At 39.5% G+C, this 22,676-nt stretch overlaps 2 protein-coding genes across 4 annotated transcripts in view; both read left to right on the top strand.

Moving 5' to 3' along the window:
• SHC4 (SHC adaptor protein 4) overlaps positions 1-8,638 on the top strand; it is a 31,296-nt gene extending 22,658 nt beyond the window's left edge. The window contains exons 8-12 of one of the 2 annotated variants that reach the window (XM_085303423.1): positions 1,378-1,555; positions 3,459-3,519; positions 4,816-4,995; positions 6,474-6,727; positions 7,402-8,638. In XM_085303423.1, the coding sequence (XP_085159549.1) occupies positions 1,378-1,555; positions 3,459-3,519; positions 4,816-4,995; positions 6,474-6,727; positions 7,402-7,557 (829 nt within the window). In that variant the 3' untranslated portion in view covers positions 7,558-8,638. The remainder of the gene's footprint in view (positions 1-1,377; positions 1,556-3,458; positions 3,520-4,815; positions 4,996-6,473; positions 6,728-7,401) is intronic. The other variant, XM_085303424.1, reaches the window with a different exon arrangement.
• A 2,012-nt stretch (positions 8,639-10,650) lies between these two features.
• CEP152 (centrosomal protein 152) overlaps positions 10,651-22,676 on the top strand; it is a 34,179-nt gene continuing 22,153 nt past the window's right edge. The window contains exons 1-8 of one of the 2 annotated variants that reach the window (XM_085303421.1): positions 10,651-10,723; positions 11,853-11,974; positions 17,695-17,795; positions 18,049-18,115; positions 18,327-18,668; positions 19,180-19,348; positions 20,105-20,245; positions 21,372-21,511. In XM_085303421.1, the coding sequence (XP_085159547.1) occupies positions 11,888-11,974; positions 17,695-17,795; positions 18,049-18,115; positions 18,327-18,668; positions 19,180-19,348; positions 20,105-20,245; positions 21,372-21,511 (1,047 nt within the window). In that variant the 5' untranslated portion in view covers positions 10,651-10,723; positions 11,853-11,887. Of the gene's footprint in view, positions 10,724-11,852; positions 11,975-15,908; positions 16,181-17,694; positions 17,796-18,048; positions 18,116-18,326; positions 18,669-19,179; positions 19,349-20,104; positions 20,246-21,371; positions 21,512-22,676 lie in introns of those variants that run through there. The other variant, XM_085303422.1, reaches the window with a different exon arrangement.

Raw genomic sequence — 22,676 nt, 5'->3', positions numbered from 1 at the left:
CATTGCACAAGGCACAAAATTCTTGCCCGGACATCTGGCTCTCCTCACAGGTTAGCCGTGCCTCTCTTTCAAGGCTCCCTCATTCCTTTCTTTACCATGATGCCTGATTTGATTGCTGGCTACAAGTAGGTGACGCCGCAAAGCCACCTCACTCCTTCCTGAAAACTTGGAGAGTCTCCGTGCAGGTGGCCACTGTGCAGTGCCCAACACAGCGCAGCAAAAAAAMCAGGCTGAATTACGGTGCAGCAGCACCCCCTCCAATTTATATTTATTTCATTAGAGACAGTGTTTTTTGCCATGCTGCTTCTAACAGTCGGCTATTTTCCTGGAGGACAGTAACCAGAGAAAGAACTTCCTAGGAGACTGTGCTAGACGATACCACAAGTAAATCCCAGTGATGAGAAATGGAAGATGCTAATTAGATTCCTTCCCTGAGCCCATCTCGGACCTGGGCCTGCAGAATGGTCCTCAGGCAGAAAACTCGGATATTGCTGTGTGAATGAGTCACCCACTTCCAAACTACTATGAATCACATAATCAAATACTTGCACTGTGTATCATATAATCAACTACTTGAACTTTATCTCTTTCCTGCTTGAGGCCTTTTATCCAATTATATTCATATTAAACAGAGAAGTAGGATTTGAGATGAGCTTTTTATTTCAGGACCGGAGACAGTACAGGAAGCACCTAGTTCTTTTGCAGTGTATCAGCTGTACATCTAAACTACCATCATTCTGTTTCAGCTCAAGAAAAACACTGCACTATCCTTAGTGTCATTCAGTATTTCCTTCAAGCTGAAACAAAATAGTTATATTGATTACAGTTATTAAAATCAGAGTAAATTTCATTCTGGAAAACTACAATTTTTTTGTAGCAATACTTGATTTTTCGAAAACAGTTGCAGGCCTGTCTAACTAAATGCCACATGAGGTTTTAATTATTTCCTCCTGTAAGTCCCCCACACAGCAGTCTCCCTGGATTTATATGGCTGAGATAAGAAACTAGAAGAATTAGTTTTACAGTCTACACTTTAGATGCCTTAATGTAYGATGCTTTGGCACTCTCCTGTTTAAGCGAAAGTTCAGTAAGTGGCACTCATATTTTCAAGGCAAAGAAAAGGGATCCAGACTGTTCAGAGCTAGGGCAATGACTCTACTTCCTTACAACCCAAACTGTGGGTGGCTCCACTGTTAATTCCAGAAGAAGTAACTGGAAAAATAAAGAAGAAACTCTTTGAAAGTTTCTGGCCCCCAAACCTTTAAAACCTCAGTGTGGCTGACCTGGGTATGCTGTGATGCACAAACACTTGGAGYATTTGCCTGCACTGGAAAGCAGCTGATTACATCAGTCACTTTATTTTTCACATTTTTTCAGTGAGGCTGTGACTACTGATAAATCATCTGGGAACTTACAGGAGAGGGAGGATCATGAATATTACAATGAAATTCCAGGGAAAGAGCCTCCYACTGGTGGAGTATTGGACATGCGAGTGAAAGTGCAAACAGACCAAAGAGCTGATTGTCCCATACAGTGCAAAAAGCAGTATTGTTTGGTAAGTACATCTTCTTCTGGAATAACTATTCAGTACCTGTTATGGGAATGAATAATAACTTGCATGATACTGTGGTGTAAAGCATGCTAATAACAGAATTGGGTCCTGATTACCCTGGAAAAATCTTCTCTTTAGGGTAGATTTAATGATGCTTAGTACAAGACCAAGTAATCTTCTCTTGTTCGCTGGTTAGCTGTGAGAAGGAAATAAATGAACGTTTATGTGGGTTGTCTAAGAGAACATCTGCAAAATATGAGGCTTCCTGGCTCCTTATGCTGCTATCAGATAACTAGTTCATCCTGTCCATTATCTTCTACAACCTGTACATACAACATTAATGTAGTGTAATGTATGTACAGCATTCACTTTGAGGTGTTCAAGAGGCTTTGTTAAATTATCCACAGCATTCAAGGACAGCAAAAAATACATATATCCATGGCTCTTGCGTGGGATAGCCAGGAATAAGAGAACAAGCAATCAGGGAGTAAAACCAGCAGAGTTCAGACTTGCTATATGAACTACAAAGGCTGCTGTGCTAATTCTTGGAAATGCCAGCATTTCCAAGGCTTTACTTAGAGGGAGCGGGGTCAGACATGCTGGTTGGAGTCTAAGTGGTCCTGTTTGAGAAGCTGCTGCTCTCCAGTTTTTGTTGGGTCTAGTGGCAACTGCTGTTAGGTTGCATTGCTGTATGAATTTTCTGGTAGGTTAACATCTCAGCTGTGGGACCCTGACACCCAGCAGTTCTCTGAAGTAGTGTTTGACTGTACCTGAGTTTGCATTCAAAGCTCTCTAAAACTGTTGCAAGTAGTTACCCTTGTAAGCCTCTTTGCAGCGTGAGTTTCCTGAAGATGTACAGTGTAGTGTTACTTCTCACTAGGCATCGCGTAAATGATATTGCCTTTTTTCCATAGGGTTTTACTTTCTGGTTCTTTTGGGGTCTGATGATCATTTAATGCTGCCCATACAACTTGGTGACCATTTCACTTTTACACCATGATGTCTATAGTCCTTTTGCCTTGTTTTTATTGCAAGGAGCATTCATAAGAAAATAGGAACTTTATTGCCTAGGAATTACTCTGATATTGTGGTGTGCTCTTCAAATGAGATCATCAGAGTCCTGTTTATGGCATCAAAACTATCCCTCTTGCAAGAGTTCTGTTCATGACTTCTGGCCAAAAAATAGCCCCACACCTGAAATAGGCCTTGTTTCATATCAAGCCCAGATTTCACCTTCATAGCAATAACTGTAGAATTAACAGTGAAACAATAAGTTATCCATTAGAGAACAAGATTTAGGGCTCATTTCAGCAAGCCCAAACCCAGGTGCTATGGTGTGCCACCTGCACAGGGCTAGCTGTCGGACAGGCTACAGGATTTGCAGAAGACCACAGGTCATCTTGAGCTACAGCTGGAGGCTAGACAGGGCAGGTACCATGGGGTTAAAAAAGACATTAGGCACTTAAGGTGGGACAACATTTTTAATGTTGAGCATTGGGACTTTAATGATCAATAGATTAAAAAATAGTGTTTAAAATTTTTTGGTCACTTGCACACCACATTTCAGTCATGATATAAATTGAGAATGTAGGCCCAGCTTTCTTTCACTTCTCTTGTGTGACTGCATCACTTCATTTATTGGAGATGCACAATGTACTGTATATATTATGCCTTAGATACATTACTGGGTAGTTAACAGTCTCTGTGGGAGTTAGAGTATGTTCAGACATGAAACCTGTAGAAAAAACAATATCAGCATGAAAAATGGTTTGAGGAGATTTGAAATTTGTTTCAAAGAGATTTGTTTAGTTACCTGGATCTCAATTAACTGGTGCATGGACATTATAAAGTTATCTGAAGTTTATAAAGAAGATCTTTTGTGACTGTTTTTATGATTTTTCTACAGCCAGGAAGCCCAACATTCACCAATATATATGAAAATTGCCCAGAAGAAAGCAGAACTGTGGGTATGGACTCTATTTTCCTTTTCATGCATATTTAGAACTAAGCAAGGCAAATTGCCTGGAAGAGCTGCCTGTTTGCTTTCAATGCAGTGGTGAAAAGTGTCCTATTTACTAGGTCATTGCTAGTTCCCTAGATGGAGGACAGACAAAAAGGCCTTATAGCTTTTCAAAAGGCCACTAATCTATCTTCATGTCTGCAGGCAGACTTGCTCATTTTACTTGTCATGATGCTGTACAGTAGCTCTTTGTTGTTTTATTCCCTTTCATACCCTTTGTTGTTTTATTCCCTTTCATACCCTTTGAAGAAGGAAAATACTTCTCTACTTTAGTCTCTGAAAATACCCCTTCCCCTTCCAAACCCTGCAGGAGACCTAAGCTATCAGCACGCCATTGCTTTCCCGTGGAGCTGATGGCAGTGACTGCAGGGGTGTTGCCTTCCCTTCGCTCGCAGGTTTTGTGCCCACCTCGGTTTCACGTTAGCAAAACCTGCTCTCGGCTACCCTGTGAGATCGCCAGCCTCCAGCCCTTCCTGGATGTCSCTTGCCAGAGCTGCTGCCCTGAGCTGAGCGTGTTTCCTCTTTTTCACTGTGCTGCAAGGTCCTTTCTGAATTCCCACCCGCGCTGCTATAAAGGGTTCTGTTACAGGATCTGCAGGGGATAGTTCTGTTTCTTGTGCTATTTCTGATTAAGTAAAGGAAAATTAAATGGTCTCTACAAAGAGAGGGTGAATAAATAAAAGAATGAATAGATCTATGAATAAAATGTTTGCWAAAGAGCAAAAATGTGTGCTATTTGGCTAGCTGCAGTTCAGACTGCAGGGGATAGATTTTCTATTAGCTTTYTTCTAGGCTAGGAGCCGAACCTGGCAGATGTGGCTTTGGCTCTCCAGGCAGAGATGCAAAGCGCCAGCCTCCTCCATCTTCCCTGCTCTTCCCGCAATGCCTGCAGTGCGAGGGGAAGCAAAACGGCTTTGCCTCAAGCAATGGATMCAGTTTGTGCCTCTGCAGAGGCAGATATATTAACTTCTCTACAATCAGTGGCAGTTTCAGCACTAACAGTAATTGGAGTAAAGCTGAACCAGTGCAGAACATTTTTGAAAACTTCATTCTAGGCAGTTTGGGAGTTTGGCAGTGTACCTGGTGCCTTCTAGCCATAAGGAAAACCTAGTTCATCAGTCATTTTTTATTTTCCCTACGAATGATCTTAGTGGGATACATAAGAACAACAATATTTCTATTTCAGCTTGTGTAGTTCTTTTGGCTAAAGAAAATAACTGTGCATACTACACATTCATTGCAGGTAATGGCAGTGAAAGATCACAGAGGACAAAAAAAGATGCAGCTTTGTTGAAGCCTGCCTACAAACTAGATCTTTTTGATGATCCATGTTACATCAACACACAGACCCTGCAATCCGCAGTGTGTACAGCCCGTGGTACAGCAACAGCACCGACCCATGGGAGCCCACTGCACCATGCGAGTAGGGTCACATTGCAATACCATGCTTTTCTAAGCTTTGAAAAGAGAGGTGTTGTCAACTGTATGCACAGAGAAAGATCTTTTGCTTTCCTAATAATAAATATAGACGGGGGGGGACCCCTTACTAGTTGTTTTTTAGATTATTAAATTCAAGATAAAGTGGATTAAAGATTAGAAATACTGACAGATAACAAGTAGAATCACCTTTCATCTTCTGCAGTTGATGATAACAATAAATAGTGTCACATTTTCCACAGGTAATAAGAGGCAAATCTTTATGATGTTAGGAAAGCTTGGGACTGACTCAAGGACGAGGGCGATCATGTCGCTCATATCTCCCCCCATTCTGAACTGGAATTGATCTCCGATGCCTTTGCTTCACAGGCAACAGCACGCAAGGTCAAAGTGGGATTGTTATGATCATCTTTTCTCAGTTCTTGCATAACAGAGACCAGGTTGAATCCAGGCCAATAATTTCTAAATCAAGCTCTTTGATCAGTAGTATCTGTTATGTTAAATTAAGTCTTGATTGAAACACTCAAYGTGGAGTATATCCATTAGCTGACTATATAATTGCTACAGATTTTCATTACTGAAAACACTTTATTTATTATCTTCACCTTTTTTGGATTCCCACTCAGTGCTTTTTCTGTCAATGTTGGCTTCATCAAAAAGCGGGCTAAGGACTGCACAGATTTAGAGTAAAGGAAATCTGTGGCCATTGAGACATTTCAAACCCGGGGCTGCATTGTACTCTAACAGGAACTAGCTATATCCTGAGAAGCCTTAAGTTGCACAACTCCATTGGAGAAGTGGTATCCTCTTATCTTCCTTAGAGGAGTTCTGCCTGTGAGTCATTTGCAGTCTGGCTAGCTATATCCCAAGCCACCCAGTTTTGTTAGTACATGCAGTAATTGTTCATTTTTTTCAAGGCAGATGCATCATGCTGTAATCCTTCCTTCTGGCTACGTTGGCCATGTTGTCTTACATTCCTACACATAGCTGGAGTCACTCAAAATGACTCTCCCAATTAGATGTGACAATCTCTTCAGAGCTTGTTAAGGAAGGAGGAAAAACTAGATCTTTAAAAATGTACTGTGGCTAAAAAGCAACAAAAATCTTATTTTTACAGGGAAGCCTTGACTTTTTTAATACAATTGAAGAAATACAAAACCAAATCAGCAGAGCATTAGAGAAAAAAAATCATTGATTTAAATTCCTGTTGCCTAGCAACCCAAGGTTTTCCCATCTAAGGTATGGGGAGAAGATGGAATGATAATGTTACCTAATGTACTGGAGTGTTGTGAACATTCATGTGTGCATATTGTTATAGCCTGTAAGGCTGCTTTGTTCACAGCTTCAGGACTGAATCATTTGGATTTTTCAGAAGGCTAACAGCCATAAAAATATTGTATCACTTCCTTTTAGGATGAAGTTCTAGGTGAAGTGTCCAATATGTTCCCTTGCATTTAATTTTAGAATTACCGGAAGCTGTTCAGCAGAGTGCTGCAAGCAACACAGCTGGTCTCTGTATTATACCACAAATAAAACAACAGCTAAAGAATGAAGATTGTTACCATGGCAAATTAAACAGGAAAGCAGCAGAGAGCCTCCTAGTCAACGACGGGGATTTTCTGGTGCGAGAGAGCACAACATCACCTGGTCAGTATGTCCTCAGTGGACTTCAGGGAGGGCAGGCAAAGCATCTCCTGTTGGTGGATCCTGAGGGCAAGGTATGAGCATCTCATATACTGAAATGTCAGGGTTGCTCAGATGTTTTGGTCAAAATGCATGGATGGATTCCACAAAGTGGAACTGATATGATTATATGCAGATTAATTTGAAGTATAGGTTTAAATTTCATTTCAAGAGCTTGTGAGTACTTAAGTTACATAGAAATAGAAGTGAGGAACTTAAATTTGTGAGTCAAGATGCTGGCAATAAGTGTAAATAAAAGTACACTTAATGCATCTTTCGAATTGTTATTACACTGCAGAAGAATAACCCTAACATCAAATAATAAAGTTGATCAGTAACACACTTCTGGATATAGAAAATGGAGCATTGGTTTGCTGTCACTTGAATTCTACCTGCTTCTGCTCAGCTGCTTCTGCTCAGCGGCTAGGAGAGCATTCTTGAATGACATTTCTCAGAGGAGACAGTAAATCAGAAAAGTARTACTTAAGGGGCATATATTGTCTTAACGGAGTCCACCACATTTTTAGGTTCCACACATCACCTAACACTGGGTAAAAGGATAGGTATGCATTAATGTATACAGCCTACTGATCCCGCCACAGGGAGTTCAATGGCTTAAATGCCTTTTGACCTTAATGGGCTAGGCTCATGCCCAACCAGTTTTAAGCACAATATAACTTGAAATATATTCTTTTGCTTCTTCCACTAGGTAAGAACCAAAGACCATATATTTGATAGCGTGGGTCATCTTATACAGTATCACATGGAAAATAATTTGCCAATCATCTCTTCTGGAAGTGAAGTGAGTTTGAAACAGCCGGTAAAGAAAGAGAGTAATACGGGATATATGCATTATCACAAATAATCCTTTGGATCTCTAAATCCCAATACAACTCATTTCTGAAAATTCATTGACTATTATGAAACTTTATATTATGAAGCCAATTCAAAAAAGTATAGACTGCACTTTCTGCTGCTGTTCCAGAAGACTTCTTCTTGTGTGTCTATGTATGAATATATGTATATGTGTATATCTATGTAGATCTATAGAGATTGATATGCATAGTTATATAGATATATATAATCTTAACAAAATTATACCTTCAGAGTGCAAGATTCATTTGTGAAAAGGTATTTTTGACATGCACAGATGTCACTTTCAAGGTCATACTGAATCAGTAACTATTTAAAAGCACAATTAAACCTTTACATGCAAGAGCTCACTTGAACGAACTGCCGGAACATTAGTATGTGCCTTTTAGCATAGAATTATTGGAAAACAGTATTATTTTTTATGGAACTAGTTTTGGGCAGTTTAACAAACATGTCTAAGGTTTAAACTATTTGCCAAAACAAATAGAATTTGAATATTACTAAAACGTCTCCTGCTTTCAATAGACACTAATGATTTCATTTTGCTTGTAACAGCACTTTACTAGCAAGTAGTGTTTGAAATTAATAGCATTCACAATACAGAAAGGTTATCTGGTTTCTTAATCATTTTTTTATCACTGTCTGCCTACTCAAAGACTTGAGATTATGCAACATTTACAAAGTTGAAATTAATATATGTAATATAATTTTGGAATAGAACTTGTTAAAGGACAAGCATGCTAGATTCTAATATTTTTGTGTCTTGCATATGATTTAACTATTATTACTAATTAATACTGGAGATTTCCCTTTCTAAACGTAGGCTAAATATATTTTCATTGATTCCATAGACCTTTACAAACTAGAGAAGCTGAATGAAACTAATGATGCATTTTGAGAGAAAATTATTTAAAAGATGGTTTGAACTCTGCATGTGCCCTTATTCAGTGTTCTTTTCAAAATGATACATGATTTCCCCTTTCTTCATGTAGAGTCCATCTGTTCCTAAACACGGAAAAAAGTCTTCTAAATGAAACCTATGAATTGTTTTGCCACAATAAATATTATAAATAAAAAACAATCCTGTATTCAGTGTGAAGAGTGGTTTCTTGGTCTTCCTGTTGAAGAAACAGTCATTTAATAAGTAACTGAAGAAAGAGAAGGGAGATTTTTGGAAGGAGACTGGTAGTCTGGATGATGGCGTCCTTGAGAAGGTTGTCCCTTTAAGATAAGCAATGCGTCCTGGCAGAGCCGGAGATGTTCTCTCTGACTCCCAGCCCACCAGCTTAGTTCCATAAGGCAGACAATTGGTGTGGATCATTCAGCAATCACTGAAAGAAATTTTGACTATAAAAAAGCAATTCTGTTCTTCTGCCTTAAGTGTTCATGTTAAATGGGACCATATAGTCAGAGCTCTTTTCTCTGAAAAACAGAAAGGGTGTGTACACATAAAATAATTGAGGACATAAGTTTTCTTGGAGGGAAAGTCTGATCTAAATATCCACAGTTAGAGCTGACTAAAAAGCATTTTTCTTCAACTAATAGGCACAGAATATGTTTCATTCCTCAATAACAACGTGATTAAGATACTCAATTACATATATTGAAGCAGTGAGATGCTTTTAAACATCAGTAGTTGATTTCCTTGAAAATGGTCGGGCATAGCTGATATTTCAAGTCTTCAGAATAAAGATCAAACTTATTTCTGTTCTATCATATCCCAGGTTCTCATCTGTGAATAGGGCCCCCAGCAAAAGCTTATGCTCAAGTTTTGTGCCACTGCAGGGCTATTTGGCAAGCAGTTGCAAGTGGCATATCAACTCCCTGCATGGTATCCTTTCTACTCTCAGGCTTATCAGACTTCATGAAGTCTAATATTAAGCATATGCCTGTGAAAATACTGAGGTGGTTGTAAGAATCGGCTGGTCGTGTTCATTCTAATTGTTATTAGAAGCCCCTGGGAAAAACAGGTAATTTTAACTAAAGTTACACAGTATTTTGATTCTTCTTTTTCAAAGTGCCTATAAATTTCACTGAAACACATTAACATCCATATTTAGTTGCTTTCATCAATAAAAATATTACAACCGCTGACCCAAACACATCTCTCCCGCCATCCTTTCGGGCGGGAAGCATTACTGCTGAGGATGAGCGTCACCAGATGGTGCTATTACATATCTTCCTCCTCTCTGAATAAATGCTCATTGTTCGAGAAACCTTCTTGATTTTTCTTTTTGGTTTTTGAATTCTATGGAAGGAGTTCCTCCAGCTCAGAAAAACTTTATTAAAAAAAAAAAAAGATTAAAGTAAGCCCTGGAGGTGCAGTAGATCGCTGGGGCTGAGTGCTGGACACCCTGAGGGAGGGTTGCTCCTGGGCCCCTACTAGGGGTGAAGGCCCGCTGAAGGACCCTCCACAGGACGTTTATCCAGAGGGCCTCAGAGCTCTTCTGCCATCACCACCCTGTCAGCACGGTGACATGAGAGGAAGAGGGACCGACCGCAGGCGTCTCCCAGCGAGGGGCACCGGCCTCCCTGCGAGGAGCGCGGCAGCGCCTCGCTTCAAGGGCCGCCCGGGAGAGGCGCTGCGGCTCTGCAGCGAGAGGGGCTTCCACGATGCTGTCAGCTTTCGTCATGACAAGGCCACGAGGGCCCGCGCTCTAAGCGCGAGACGTCACCCGCCAGGTCACCTCACGAGGACTGCACTCTGGCGGCGCCATCGCGCGTTGCCAGGCAACCGCCACGACCTGCTGCGAGATGGCGCCGCCACCACCTGCGCGCGGCGCCCGGGGGGGCGGGAACGCCGTAATATCACGGGGAGATAACCCCGCCCCCTCCGCATGTGGCCACAGCCATTGGCTGGACGCTTAGCCAACCAGCAAGCCAGATGCGTTCCCGCGGCCGTCCGCGCCTGCTTTCAAACAGCCAACGAGAGGGTTTGCGGCGCAACCGAACGCGAAGGAGGCGGGGCGAACGGCTCCCGCCCGCCCCTCCTGCCTGCAGGACGGCGGCGACAGGGCYGACCCGCGCTCGCTGGTTGGAGCCCCGAGCCGCCACTCGAGGGCGGCGCGCGCGGGGTTCGGTTGTCACGCGGAAGAGCGGCGGGGGCGCCTTTGTTGTGCCTGATGGGAGGCGAGCGGCCGTTGGGCGCTGCGGCTCCGGTGAGTGTCGGCGCCCCGGCCCGGGCTCTGCGCCCGCCTCCGGGGGGCCGGGGCGAGGCGGGAGGCGCCTTCCCCTCCGAGCGCCGCCGGCCCGCGCTGCTGCGGGGAGGGACGGGCTGTGAGTAAACCGCCGAGCGCCGCCGGCGGGGGCTCGGCCTGCGCCGCGCCGCGCCGCGCTGAGGGGGCGGCGGTGGCTAACGGCTGCCGCGAGCGGCCCCCGCCTGCCGCGCCCCGGGGCTGCCGGCCCCGCGGGCGCGCGGTGCCCGTCCGCGCTCCTCGCAGGCCGGGAGGCGGCGGGCCGGCCCGTATCCAGCCCCGGCTTCAGCCGCGGGCTCGGGAGGGTTTTGGTGGCCCGGGGCAGAGCGCGGCYGTTGGGCGGGCAGGCGGTAGTTCACGGCTGGAGCCGGCTTTGCGGGAAGGCGCCTGAGCTCCTGCGCCATGCTGTGGAAGATGCTGCAGTGATTCTCACAGTGAAACRTGGTCTTTTAGGGAGAGCAAAGGGACAGGTACTCTTGTTAGGACCTTTGCTAACTCTATAATAGACTTTTCTTGAATGTAAGCAGGCAAGCATGTCCTTAACAGCCTGAGTAAAACACTTGAAAAACTAACTTTGGAATAATGCACTTGTAAAGCTTACTGTAATACTGAGTAAAAATGTCAATATATGCTATACCTGTTTGATCAAAGAATGTGAAATCTGTAAAATCTTCACTAATAACTTTGTTTCATACCTGTATGTGAGGAGTCTGTCTTCATCAGGGAATAACTGATCTAGTAATCAAATGTAGGCCAGCTTTTATGAACTCTGGCTTATTGCAAACTAACTGTTCAGGGTAGGTAAGTCCTTGGGTGTTTGAATTTATTTTCATTAAGCAGTTATTTAAGTCTTCAATTAACTTGATACTTTTTCATTGAGCATTTGGATAATAGCTTTAATAAGCAGCAACCTACTTCCAACAGTTGGTTCAAGATTAAGTCATTCTGTAGTGTATACAGTCATACTGTAGTATATAGAAAGCAATGAAACGAGATTTAAGAGCAGGCATAATTATCAGTCTGTGCTGAGTGAATATATTCTGTGTTAGACCTTACGCTCTTACTCATTTGATGTTTTCTTGCCTTGTGATAGGTTTGTGAATACAAAAACTTTATCATTAGAAAACAATGTCCCTTGACTTTGATAGTGGAGCTCTACAAACTCAACATGAAGAGGAAGAGTATGACCAAGAGGATTATGCAAGAGAACAAGAGGTGAAAATAAGTGAATAAATGATTTGATTGAAAGGCTTGTTTAACTAGCTTCTTTTCCATGTTAAACTGAAGTTTTATGCTGCCAATGATAATGCAGAGCACAGACTCAACTTTTTAAGACTTTCACAAGAAATAGAGAGATAATGAGGGGGTGTGTCTTAAGAGCCTTGCAATGTCCTATGTAGCGGCTGCAAGAATGATGTCCCTTGGCTATTTAGTAGATTGCCAAAGATCACTGTCACTTATTTTCTGTATTCCTTCACAGCTTTACTTACTACTGTTACAACAKCTCCCTTTCAATTGAAAATTAAGTTAGCTTAGAAAAGAATGAGGAAAGTTTTAAAATTCTGATTGTAAGTTATGTACTCTAATCTCTAGAAAAAATAAATTCACATATTTTCATTTTGGGGGTTCAAATAGAAACTCCTAGGATAGTCTGTGTATTTCCTTAATTTCAAATATAGAATTGGCAAAATGWTAATTTAACATGAATGTGCAGAATGTGTTCTTATAGGGAAGGAAATTGTGTCAGCTAAGCCCCACAAGATATACTTCAGGGATCATTGTCTGGTGGGCCAGTGAATACACACAAATATTCACAAAAATATGTAGCAGAGCAATAGCCATGCAACCTCTAAAGATGTTATTGCAAACACTGTAGAGAATGTGATGTCTGTTCAAAAGCTTTTTACCCTAATAAAGGATATTGTGTGTGTGCAGGAGAACAGTAAGTGAAGTAATTGTAAGGTTATTGTAGATGACAGAATAAATAGGATCATAAGCTTAGAGCACTGATAATATCTTTTTGTCACTCCAGGTTCTCTTATAGCACTAGTCTAAGGTACTTCCTTCTCCCCAAAGGTGCATTGTGTTCTCATGATATCTGAAGCGGCATTCTAATCCATAGTCACTAATGCCTGAAGCTTACCGTGCTTTCAGATTACTTTATCCTAGCAGTAGTTTACCATTTGAATAAGTTTTTCAGTATTTCATATTTGTAAAGGGATCTCAGATGATCAAAGGGTAGATCCTTTGTTTTGCGTCCTGGTCAAATTTCACTGTAAGTGTATAATGGGTGGGTGGGTGTGTTGGTTGGTTGTTTTCTCTTCCTTCCTTTTTATGTTGTCCTTGCAGTCTTGGCTCCATAAGCATTTTCTGCTTCTGAAAGCATTGCTAACTATCTTAAAGTAAAACTTGATGGCATGGGGAGAGAATTCTTTAGTGACCTCACAACCTGCCTGAGCTGCCTTTTGATCACTGGTGCCAGTGGGAATAGTTCAGAGAGGCTTCTTTTTTTTGTATATTTAGGTCTTTCTTTTATATTTTAACAGAATAGGAAAATATTTGGTTTCTGAGGATTGGTTGTTCCGATAGAAATGAATGCTGAGTAGTTCTGAAATAGGACTGTGCTCAGGTTATGGAGGGAGCTGCTGAGAGCAAACATGTAATGATTGAAGTACGTCAGTAGAAGTTCAGCTCTGCTGTCTGTTGAAGAAGTTTGGGCACTGGGGTGTGGATTTTTTGCATATATTTTTGCCATCTGATAAAATCTTTGTCTATGGAGAAATGGTTTGTATATCCTGTTCATAATCTTGTTCATGAAGGGGAGTAAATGTGGGAACAATACTGTTTCCAAAATTTCTTTTACTTTTCCACTTTAATAGTGTTGTACAAAGCCGTCTCTTCTGAATATGTTAGTCATAATCATCGTAGGTCGTGCAACCTTTAACTGGGGCGATCTGGAGTTCACAAAATGTTACGTAGCATAGTTATTTCAGTGGGGTGTAACGTCCAGCAAACTCACTCAATGGAGGCTTTGCTGTGTTCACTACTCAAGACTTAAGCCAAGACTCTGCATTATTTTAAGTTTTCTACCAGGGCCAACCCTACTTTCCCTTCTTTAAGCTCTATGTAGTAGGAGAGTGCTTTTGGTGCCAGGTCATTACTGGAGTTATTATTTCTCCATAAGTAAAAGCTTAAACTAATAACAGTTACCTGGGCTGTTACAGCACTCGAGAGATTTGAAGGGAGATAGTAAGTTCTTTTCCCAAAAGACAGACGAGTTTGATCTTTGCCGGTCATGTGGAGTAAGCTAATCAAAATGAGAAATCCCTACTGCAGAAGAAAAAGCTTTAAAATCAGAGTTAAGACATGTGTGGTNCTGTTACCATAGTCATTACAGTGTGGTGTTGAAGAGCTAATCTGAGACAGGTCTTGGAATATTTAGTAGTAGTCCATGTGTCATCTTGGTCAGATCTCTGAACTATGTATATCCAACTTAGATATTAGTAAGATAAACATAGGCTTTTTTCAGAGACTGAATACACTAAGTAGCTTCATACGAAAGATCTATTAATCTTTTGTGTCTGTGAGTAGGTGGGAATAAATTGCTGTTCATCCAATGTTGTGTTTGTTTATTGGTTGAATCTGTAACTCTAAAAGTGAAAAGGAGTCACCAAGAGATATGCTCTGTTAGCTAATAGATTTGTGGTAATCTAAGCCAGGGTTGGAGCCTTTACAAGCTGTTGGACAATGGATATAGTCTTTGCCTCTGTATCTATGTATTGCTTGAGGTGTAGTGCGGACTTCTGAGTGTTTCTAGCCTTGGAATTAAGGCTGCGTACTTTGCTTGCTCTGTGCTAGGATGGCTATCCTTAAACTTCCGAGGTTCAGAAATACCTTCTGAAGCTGTGAGGTAACCTCTTCAGACTAGGCATTAAATTATTCAATGTTTGGGTCCACACTTTTTGCATTTTAAGAAATACAATTCTTTCCCTTTTTTTTAACCCAAATAATATGCAAATTCCTTTTACTTATGAAATACCCTTTCCCCCTCCCCCCCAACCCAGTCTTCTGACATCTCGCTGTTTACAGTGCCTTTATTTGGAACAGGAATATTATTTTTCTGCATTAGAACCATTTCAATACTTGAATTATGTGACTTGTCCTCTAGGAACTGTTGGAAGTGAAAATTATGTCCTCTGAATTTTTAGGTCTTTGTAAATGGCAGGTGGGGGGAGAGCTTACAGGTGATTTTAGCTTTTCAACTTTTATTACATGTAGAACAGGCCTTTCCTTCTCTTCAGCTGTCCCACAAGTGTATTAACCTCGGGGCAGGTTCTTTTTWAAAATTTTTTCCCCTGGAGTATAAGTTTAAAAATAAGGCAGTGCTGCTGCACAGCAAAATAAACTTACCCTTATACAAGAACTTTATTTTATCACAATGACAATTTTGATAACAATAATATCTTCTTATGTATAGTCTATTGGGGAAAAATCTGTTGYTTTTTTTTCTCTCTTGAAGAGAGGTGGTCTCTTGGGTATGTATTTTAGTGGCAAAGGTGGGGGGTGCATTCTTGAGACCCTCTAAGTGATTTTTGTGAAGAATTCTGGTGCATACAAGAAACAGATTTGCAAGAAAAAACATTAGCACTTCTGTTTTATGGTGGTCTTGGGTTCTGTGACGTTTCTTTTTTCTCTGATTAATGTTAAGTGAGCTGACTAAAGACACCACTCAGATGGTTATCTTGTGTTGCCCTTAGCTACCATGGGACTCCAAACATGGCTAAACTGGTAGACTGAACTCAGCTTATGTATGAAATCTGGTGGTAGTGTCTTGTGAACCATGTATGTGCTACTTTTTCTTGAATTTGTTTCCAAAACAGTGGAAACAGTGTTCTGTGGAAGAACAGTGAATGAAACTTAGTGCTTGAGTATGTTCTTGACTCTAAATAGGGCAGATGAAAGGTCTTTCTCCAGTGAATGATTCTATCTTTCCTTTCCTGCTCTCTGGATCTTAGACGCAATAAATCCAGAGGATGCAGTAATGATAGGGAAAGTTGTCAAATAGAATAAAGCTATATAGATGCTAACTTCTAATACATAACAGTTAAAATTTCAACTTAGTTGCATTTTTTTTCTTTTTTTTACAAAGACAGTAATACCTGATAGTATTTCACATGTAGCAGCTGATGTTTCTGTTCTAATTAACACATATGTGYTTTGTCTGACAGTTTGGAGAAAAACAGTTAGGGTACAGATACATGATGCAATAACTTTGAATATGTTGTGTAGTTCTATGGTCTCTTAATGAGGAGAAACAGAATGTATTGCTCAGACTTAGAAGGTGAAGGCCAATATGTGGCCGCATGTCAAAGCCTCGCTCTGGAAGAACAGGTACATTCTATACAGGATTCATTACATCAAGTAAGTTCTTCTTTTTTTTTCTTTTTTTTTAAAGTAACTTATATGGGCAAAAGGAACTAACTTCTGGAAAGGCAGATTAAGATACTTGGARACAGTACGTGTCCATGCACTATAAAAGAATTTAAATTGGTTTCTTTTCATAAAAGGCCTTGAGATAACTTTGCTTTTTTGACACTTAAAAAATACTACCTCTAAAGAGTTCACATGATTTTGAAAATACCAACTGTTTTAAATGAAGCTGTCTTATTTCAAAGCAATTGCTTGTCTTTGTCCTCAGTGGTTTTAAAGCATTATATAAGCTTTTATCAAGTTCTGGAAAATACCTATAAAATACAGGAGTTATAAACTATTAGCTTGTGAATGTACTCTCGGTTAAGTTGTTGTGTATTTTCATATAAGAGTTACACACTAAATATCCTTAATTCTAATTTACATTGTGAACTTAACAAATCAAACTGATTATTCACTTGTCACTGTTGTGCATATTGGCTACCAAGTTGTATGAATTAGTAAATAGTGCTAGTCATTTTGTGACAGTTGTTTTTGACCTGGGACTGCACTCCTTAGCCAAACTCAGAAATGCAGTGCTAAGCTAAACAGATGTTATATAACATGACCCTTATATTATCTCTGGCCTGTTAGTAATACACCAGTGAACTTGACAATTTTTTTGGCTTAGGTGCATGTTCCATACATTTTGTGCTTAGCTGTATTCTTTCTACAGAATGGTATATTTGACCTTAAAGACTGCAACTAATGCTGCTAAAAGCAATATGTTGGAGAACTGTTTAATGTACTTCACGATTACTAAATTTCTTTTTGTTGCTATCTGCAAGAATGGCAGAGATGTATGGACTCTGATTCAGAATACTTTGCCAAGTATATATTTGGAGAGATGATGTATTTTTACATGCAGTATTGATTTCATTGTACACTTGTATATATAATAATTTTGAATATAGGTCATACTACTTTATTCTGCCTTTGGGCTGCCACATGGCACAGTTATCTCTTTCCTGAATTCAAAGTATTATTTTTTTTTGTGTGTGTGTGTATGTGTTCAGCTGCTAAAGGCAGACCACTAATCATTGCAATGCTGACTTGTTTGTAGTATTACTGAGTGGCATGTTCTTATCAGGCTTTCAATTCAGGCTTCTCAGAGCATGCTTTGAATGTCTAAAATCTGTTACCTAGAGTTTAGAGAAGAGAGCCCTTAGCACAAGAAGTTTAGATTAGTTTTCAAAAGCAGTCTGTCCTGGAACAACTCACTCTGATGGCCTATCGCTCACCTTTTTGCTTCACGGCTTACCAGAAGAATCATTAGATTGGTAACTCTAGTGTATTAAGCACTCTAATGTGAGCTCYAGTGGTATGAGTGTTCTAAGTGGATGACACCTTTTCAGTGGAGGAAGAAAACCCAGATATTATGCAAGTGGCCTGTTTCCTCTGTCCTGCTTTAGATTAAGTTTGCATATATTCTTTTGAAAAGAAATATAATGCATGTTCTGTTTCAGTTGCAACAGCTGTTGACAGACCTTCCCCATGATATGCTGGAAGACAGTGGAGACCAGCTCTCCAGCTATTCGGACAGTAGCATTCATGAGAATGAAGAGCAGTAAGGCTTTATTTATTTATTTTTAATTTAGGTTGTACTTTTGAGATGGAGTAAAATCTCATATAATCAAGTCCTCGATCTTTTTTTTTTTTAAAAAAAAAAAGGGTGGGGGGAGCCGTACTATAATTCATGGTAGTGTTTGGATTGTGCGGGAAACAGAGTAGATGTCAGTTAATTGAATGAAGGTGTGTGGGGCTCCCTCCCACCCCCCAAGATTATAACTAACAGAGTAAAGCTGCTTGTCTTTCTCTAGATCACATGAACCTTGGAAGCATGATGGAAGGTGGAATGATCATCCGTTGATTACTGATCCTCAGAATGTAAGCTTTTTTCTAAGTAGTCACCTAATTAATAGCAACTGCTTGTTCAGAATAACATGCTAAATATTCTTTAAGTTAGAAATGTGCTTTCTGTGTAGGTGACCTACTTTGCTCTTCAGCAGAAATATTTCTTCTACCTTGCTGGTAACCCCAGCAAGAAAAGAAATCTGAGTTTTGATGGATCAATTCTAAATCTCTTATCCATTAATAGGGTTATGAACAAGGACAAAATCTATTTCCTGAACAGTTACTGTGTGACCAGCAAAATAACCATGTTGAAAAACATTCCAAGAAATGGAATGGCCTAYGTAATGATGAAGAAAAATGCTTGTACGAGATTAAGGAAGATTACTGTGGCCAAAACAGTCAAGAGGATCCTGATGATGTATATCTTGGTAGAGATGGATATAACGCTCCAAACTGCTACCAACAGAGCAATGTGTATCATCTCCCAGAAAACTTCAGGCCATATGTGAATGGCCATAAACCAGAACTGAATAATAAACAAAGTAAAATAGTACTTTTTCCAGATTCTTCGAAGGACCATCTAAAGGTATTTCAGAAACTGGTATATTTTTGTCTCTTCTGGAAAGATTTAGTAGATCTATAGGTGCTGGCAGTAGTTTGTAGGGTTTTTTTTTGTTTGTTTGGTTTTTTTTAGACTGTTACTCTCAATTAAAATGATGGGAGGCTTCTGTCATCAATTTTAGACATTAAAACAACCAAACACTAAATATCTGGATTTTCATATGTGCCTGTAGTGATTTCTTTTTTTTTTCCTTTTGTTTGGCTAGCTATAGGCACATAAGGTAGTATGGATGTGGTGCACTTTATAAGTAAGTTATAAATTTTGATGAAGGCTTCCAATTTAAGTGGGGTGAAGTCTCAACTTCAATGGAGTAAGTGCAACTTAAGTACTTTGCTGGATTGGCACCTGAGAATGAAAAGCTACTAGAGCTCTTCTTAATGTGAACATGTAAATCAAAAGGAGAAATACTTTCATTGAGCAAGACTACATTTGTAGCTTTTATTTGTTTGCCCTTATGTATGTATTGTCACAACAGCAGTTTGGCGCGTCTGAAGTTGTTAGCAGCCAATCTGTAGAATCTTACAAAGTGACATATAAACCGTATCAAAATGGCATTCAACAAAAAGTTCCAATGACCCAAGAAGGAACCAGAAGAAATGAAGTGTTTGAAGATTTGCAGCATGAATTTCTGGGCAGTGATGAAAGTAAGTTTTGTTCTTTAGGCTTGAAATAATAAAATCTATTGAAATCAATAGGGGACTTTTCATACAGTATTAAGAGAACAACTGAAAAAAAAAKTTGATATACATTATCTTTTATTTTGATCTAAACTTACACTGGGATGCTCCTGTTCCTTCCTTTCTTTCTTTTATTTTTTTTAACCTTCTACTTTATCTAGGCTTTTTTTTAATRAGGGCATTAACCTTTCAGGGTATTGAAAAATGTAATTTTGACTGGTGAGACTGAACAAGAACAAAATAAGCTATTTTACCTTCTGATGGCTTGATCTTGAGCACTGCTGGTATGCAATGTCATGTTAATTATATTGGAAACTAATGGCTCACCATGCTGAGAGGTGCTTTGCTTGATGCCAGATTGGGCTTTTCTGCAAAGTACACTTCAAATGACACTTACTTTACTCTGTTCCCTTTAGACATCTTGAGGAAAACTTTGTAGTTATCACTATACTGCCTGTGAATTTACATCATGTAAATACTTATCTCTGAGCTTATTGTTAGTGATGGCTAGAAAATTGTAGGCACTAACAATGGAATTCAAACCTAATAGAGTAACTGAGGTGATGTGAATCTAACATAGATTAAAAAATGATATGCTTGTGTACCATCTGTGAATTTGACACTGTATGAAAGATTCTTGGAGGAGGAGTGATTTATGTTCATGACTTGGTTAATTCATTGCAGTTATGCTGACTTGTCTGTACGCTATTTTAAATTTGGCAGATTCTTCAGAGAATATGCAGATTATCCAACTTCAAGTTCTGAATAAAGCAAGAGAAAGACAACTGGAAGAACTTAATGAAAAATTAGAAGAGAGTGCACAGCAGATTAGGTATTTGAATCATCAACTTTCAATGGTCAAAGGTAAAATCTCTTTGTAAAGATCTCTAATATCCAGAATTACTGATATCTAGCAACTTATTTGTTCTGAAACTTCTGTTTAGTTAGTATTGATTGTATTTATAAGCTTGATGTGGAATCAAATGTGGACCTAACCCTTTACCCTCAATACTGTTGTTTGAGAGGTAGTAAATTGAAATGAGCCTTTTCTGCTATCTTGCTGCTATTTCCTGTTTTCTTTCAGCCAGAAACTAACCTGAGATATTCTAACTTCTGTTAAATGTAGTAACATCGTGAGCTATGACTCTTTTTTCAAGTACTTAACAGCAGTTACTGTCATGATAAGACYCTAATTCAGTAAAATATTAGCATTCAGACAATGTGTTGGCATATGCTTAGAGTAAATGCTTCTCTGGATTGGAAGCTGTCTCAACTTATCTTTTACTGCATTGATTCTGAAGGCCACCATCATATTCTGGAGTTCTCATGTGCTAGGCATTCTAAATGCAGAAATCTAGAATTAGAAATGAGAAGTTAGTGAGTTAAAAGTACCTCCCTCCCTCCCTAAAAAAGGCAAACAGGAGAAAGATGCCCGTGACAAAAAGATTTAGTACTGTATGGTTTAACTGACCAATTTCCTAGACTATGTGTAGACGGAAGTTCTTCCAAAGTGATAAAAGCTGTCAAGGAGACTGGTGGTTGTCTTTGCCTATTCCTATAGRGAAGAAAAGACTAAGACAAGTCATGAGCTTGGAAAATTAAGAATATGTGTAGAGTGCAAAAAGATACCCCAAATTCTCTATCTTTGGTCAAGTGTTTTGCTGTGTCTTGGTTAACCCTCCAGGGGAATCTGTTTGTTTTACYCTCACATATCTGAAGGATGATGTTAATTCTTGATGCCAACAGAACACCAGAGTTCTGAGGGTACAAGGTATGAGTGCTGCTAGCCCTCCTGGAGGGAATGCAATTGCTGTAGATGGAGATTGGCTGAACCTTTTTGTGATCTCTTGTGCTTCTCAGCTCCAATAGAACATGGAGGTGGGCTAGTAGAGCTTTGTTCTGTAGAGCAGGATATTGAACAGTCATGTTCTATGAGCTTGTTGAATGGATGCTGTTCTTTGTTTCACTCACAATTGCTATCCTTTTTTAGATGAAAAGGATGGTTTGGCTGTTAGTCTTCGTGAGTCTCAAAAACTCTATCAAAATGGAAAAGAACGGGAGGTACATCTTGAAGGTCAAATAAAAGCACTTGAAACCCAAATTCAGACTCTTACTGCCAGTGAGGAACAGGTACTGGTAATTATTTTTAAACTGTTAGTTGTAGAAGATTTCTACAGTTAAAAAAAAAAAAAATATATATATATATATATATATATATATATATATGTATATATGTATGTATATATAAAATATTATGCTTCATAGTCTTCTGGCATGCTGTTCATTGACAGAAGTTGAATATATGATGAATGAATAGGAAATTTTGGTGGAAAAATCGGTTTTATTAAAATCCAGGCAGTATATGACGATTTTTAGCAATTCTTGCCTGAAAAAGTTGTGAACTGACATACAAAATGTTGGAGCAAAAGCTACATGAACATAACTTCAGCCTGTTCCAGTAACTTTGTATTATTGGTCTGGAAATAGTCTGTCAATACTCACTTAATGGCTTGAGCCATACCTGTGGCTTTGAAAAACAGTCATATTACCTACTAATATGGGATATTCTGTTGAAAGCCAGATGTTAAAGGCTTTCTTTAATGAGGAACTTTTTTTTTTTTTTTTTTTTTTTTAAAAAAACATTGTGTTCTTGGACCAACCTTTGATTTTTAGATGAGTCACTTTGGCTACAGCAGTCAGACTGTAATGAAAACAGTTATTTTAACATACTGCATTCCTTAAGCCATGTCAATAACTTCTCTCATGCAGGCTCGTTTGGGTTTTTTGTTTTAGTCTGTTCCTGCCTGACATGCCCCTTGGGATGCTTTATAAGACCTTCACTGTCACTTCTGTGTCTCCATGACTCAAAACAGGATGTTTTTACTTTTTGGTAGATAAATACACTGGAATTCAAATTGTGCTGATTATCTTAACATTCACGGCACAAAACTGTAACCATCTGTAAGGATCCCTTCTTGCTTTTCTCTCTCCAAGTAATAGAAATATTAAAAGTACATATCTGGGACAGGAGACTGGAGCTTTTTTAGTGGAACATACTTTATCTTCTGCTGACACTCAAAATTAAAGGCCCCTTCAAGTAGTGTAACTTGAAGCAGAAAGATTTCCATTTTTAAACAGTACTGTATCAACCTGCTGTACTTCCCTTATACTTTTTCTTGGCATCTGTGAAAAAAGCAATAATCCCTTCTGGTTACTGATTTGAACTTTCTTTTGTTGGACAGGAGACACAAAGTGTCAACTTAAATAGAATGTGCTTGTGTTTTTTTTTTTTTTT

This window comes from Rhea americana, unplaced genomic scaffold (assembly GCF_003343005.1).
Source record: "Rhea americana isolate MKP2758 unplaced genomic scaffold, rheAme1 scaffold_2, whole genome shotgun sequence".
Classification (NCBI taxonomy): domain Eukaryota; kingdom Metazoa; phylum Chordata; class Aves; order Rheiformes; family Rheidae; genus Rhea; species Rhea americana.
Note: the sequence above shows the minus strand (reverse complement) of the source record. Positions and strands in the feature narration are given on the sequence as shown.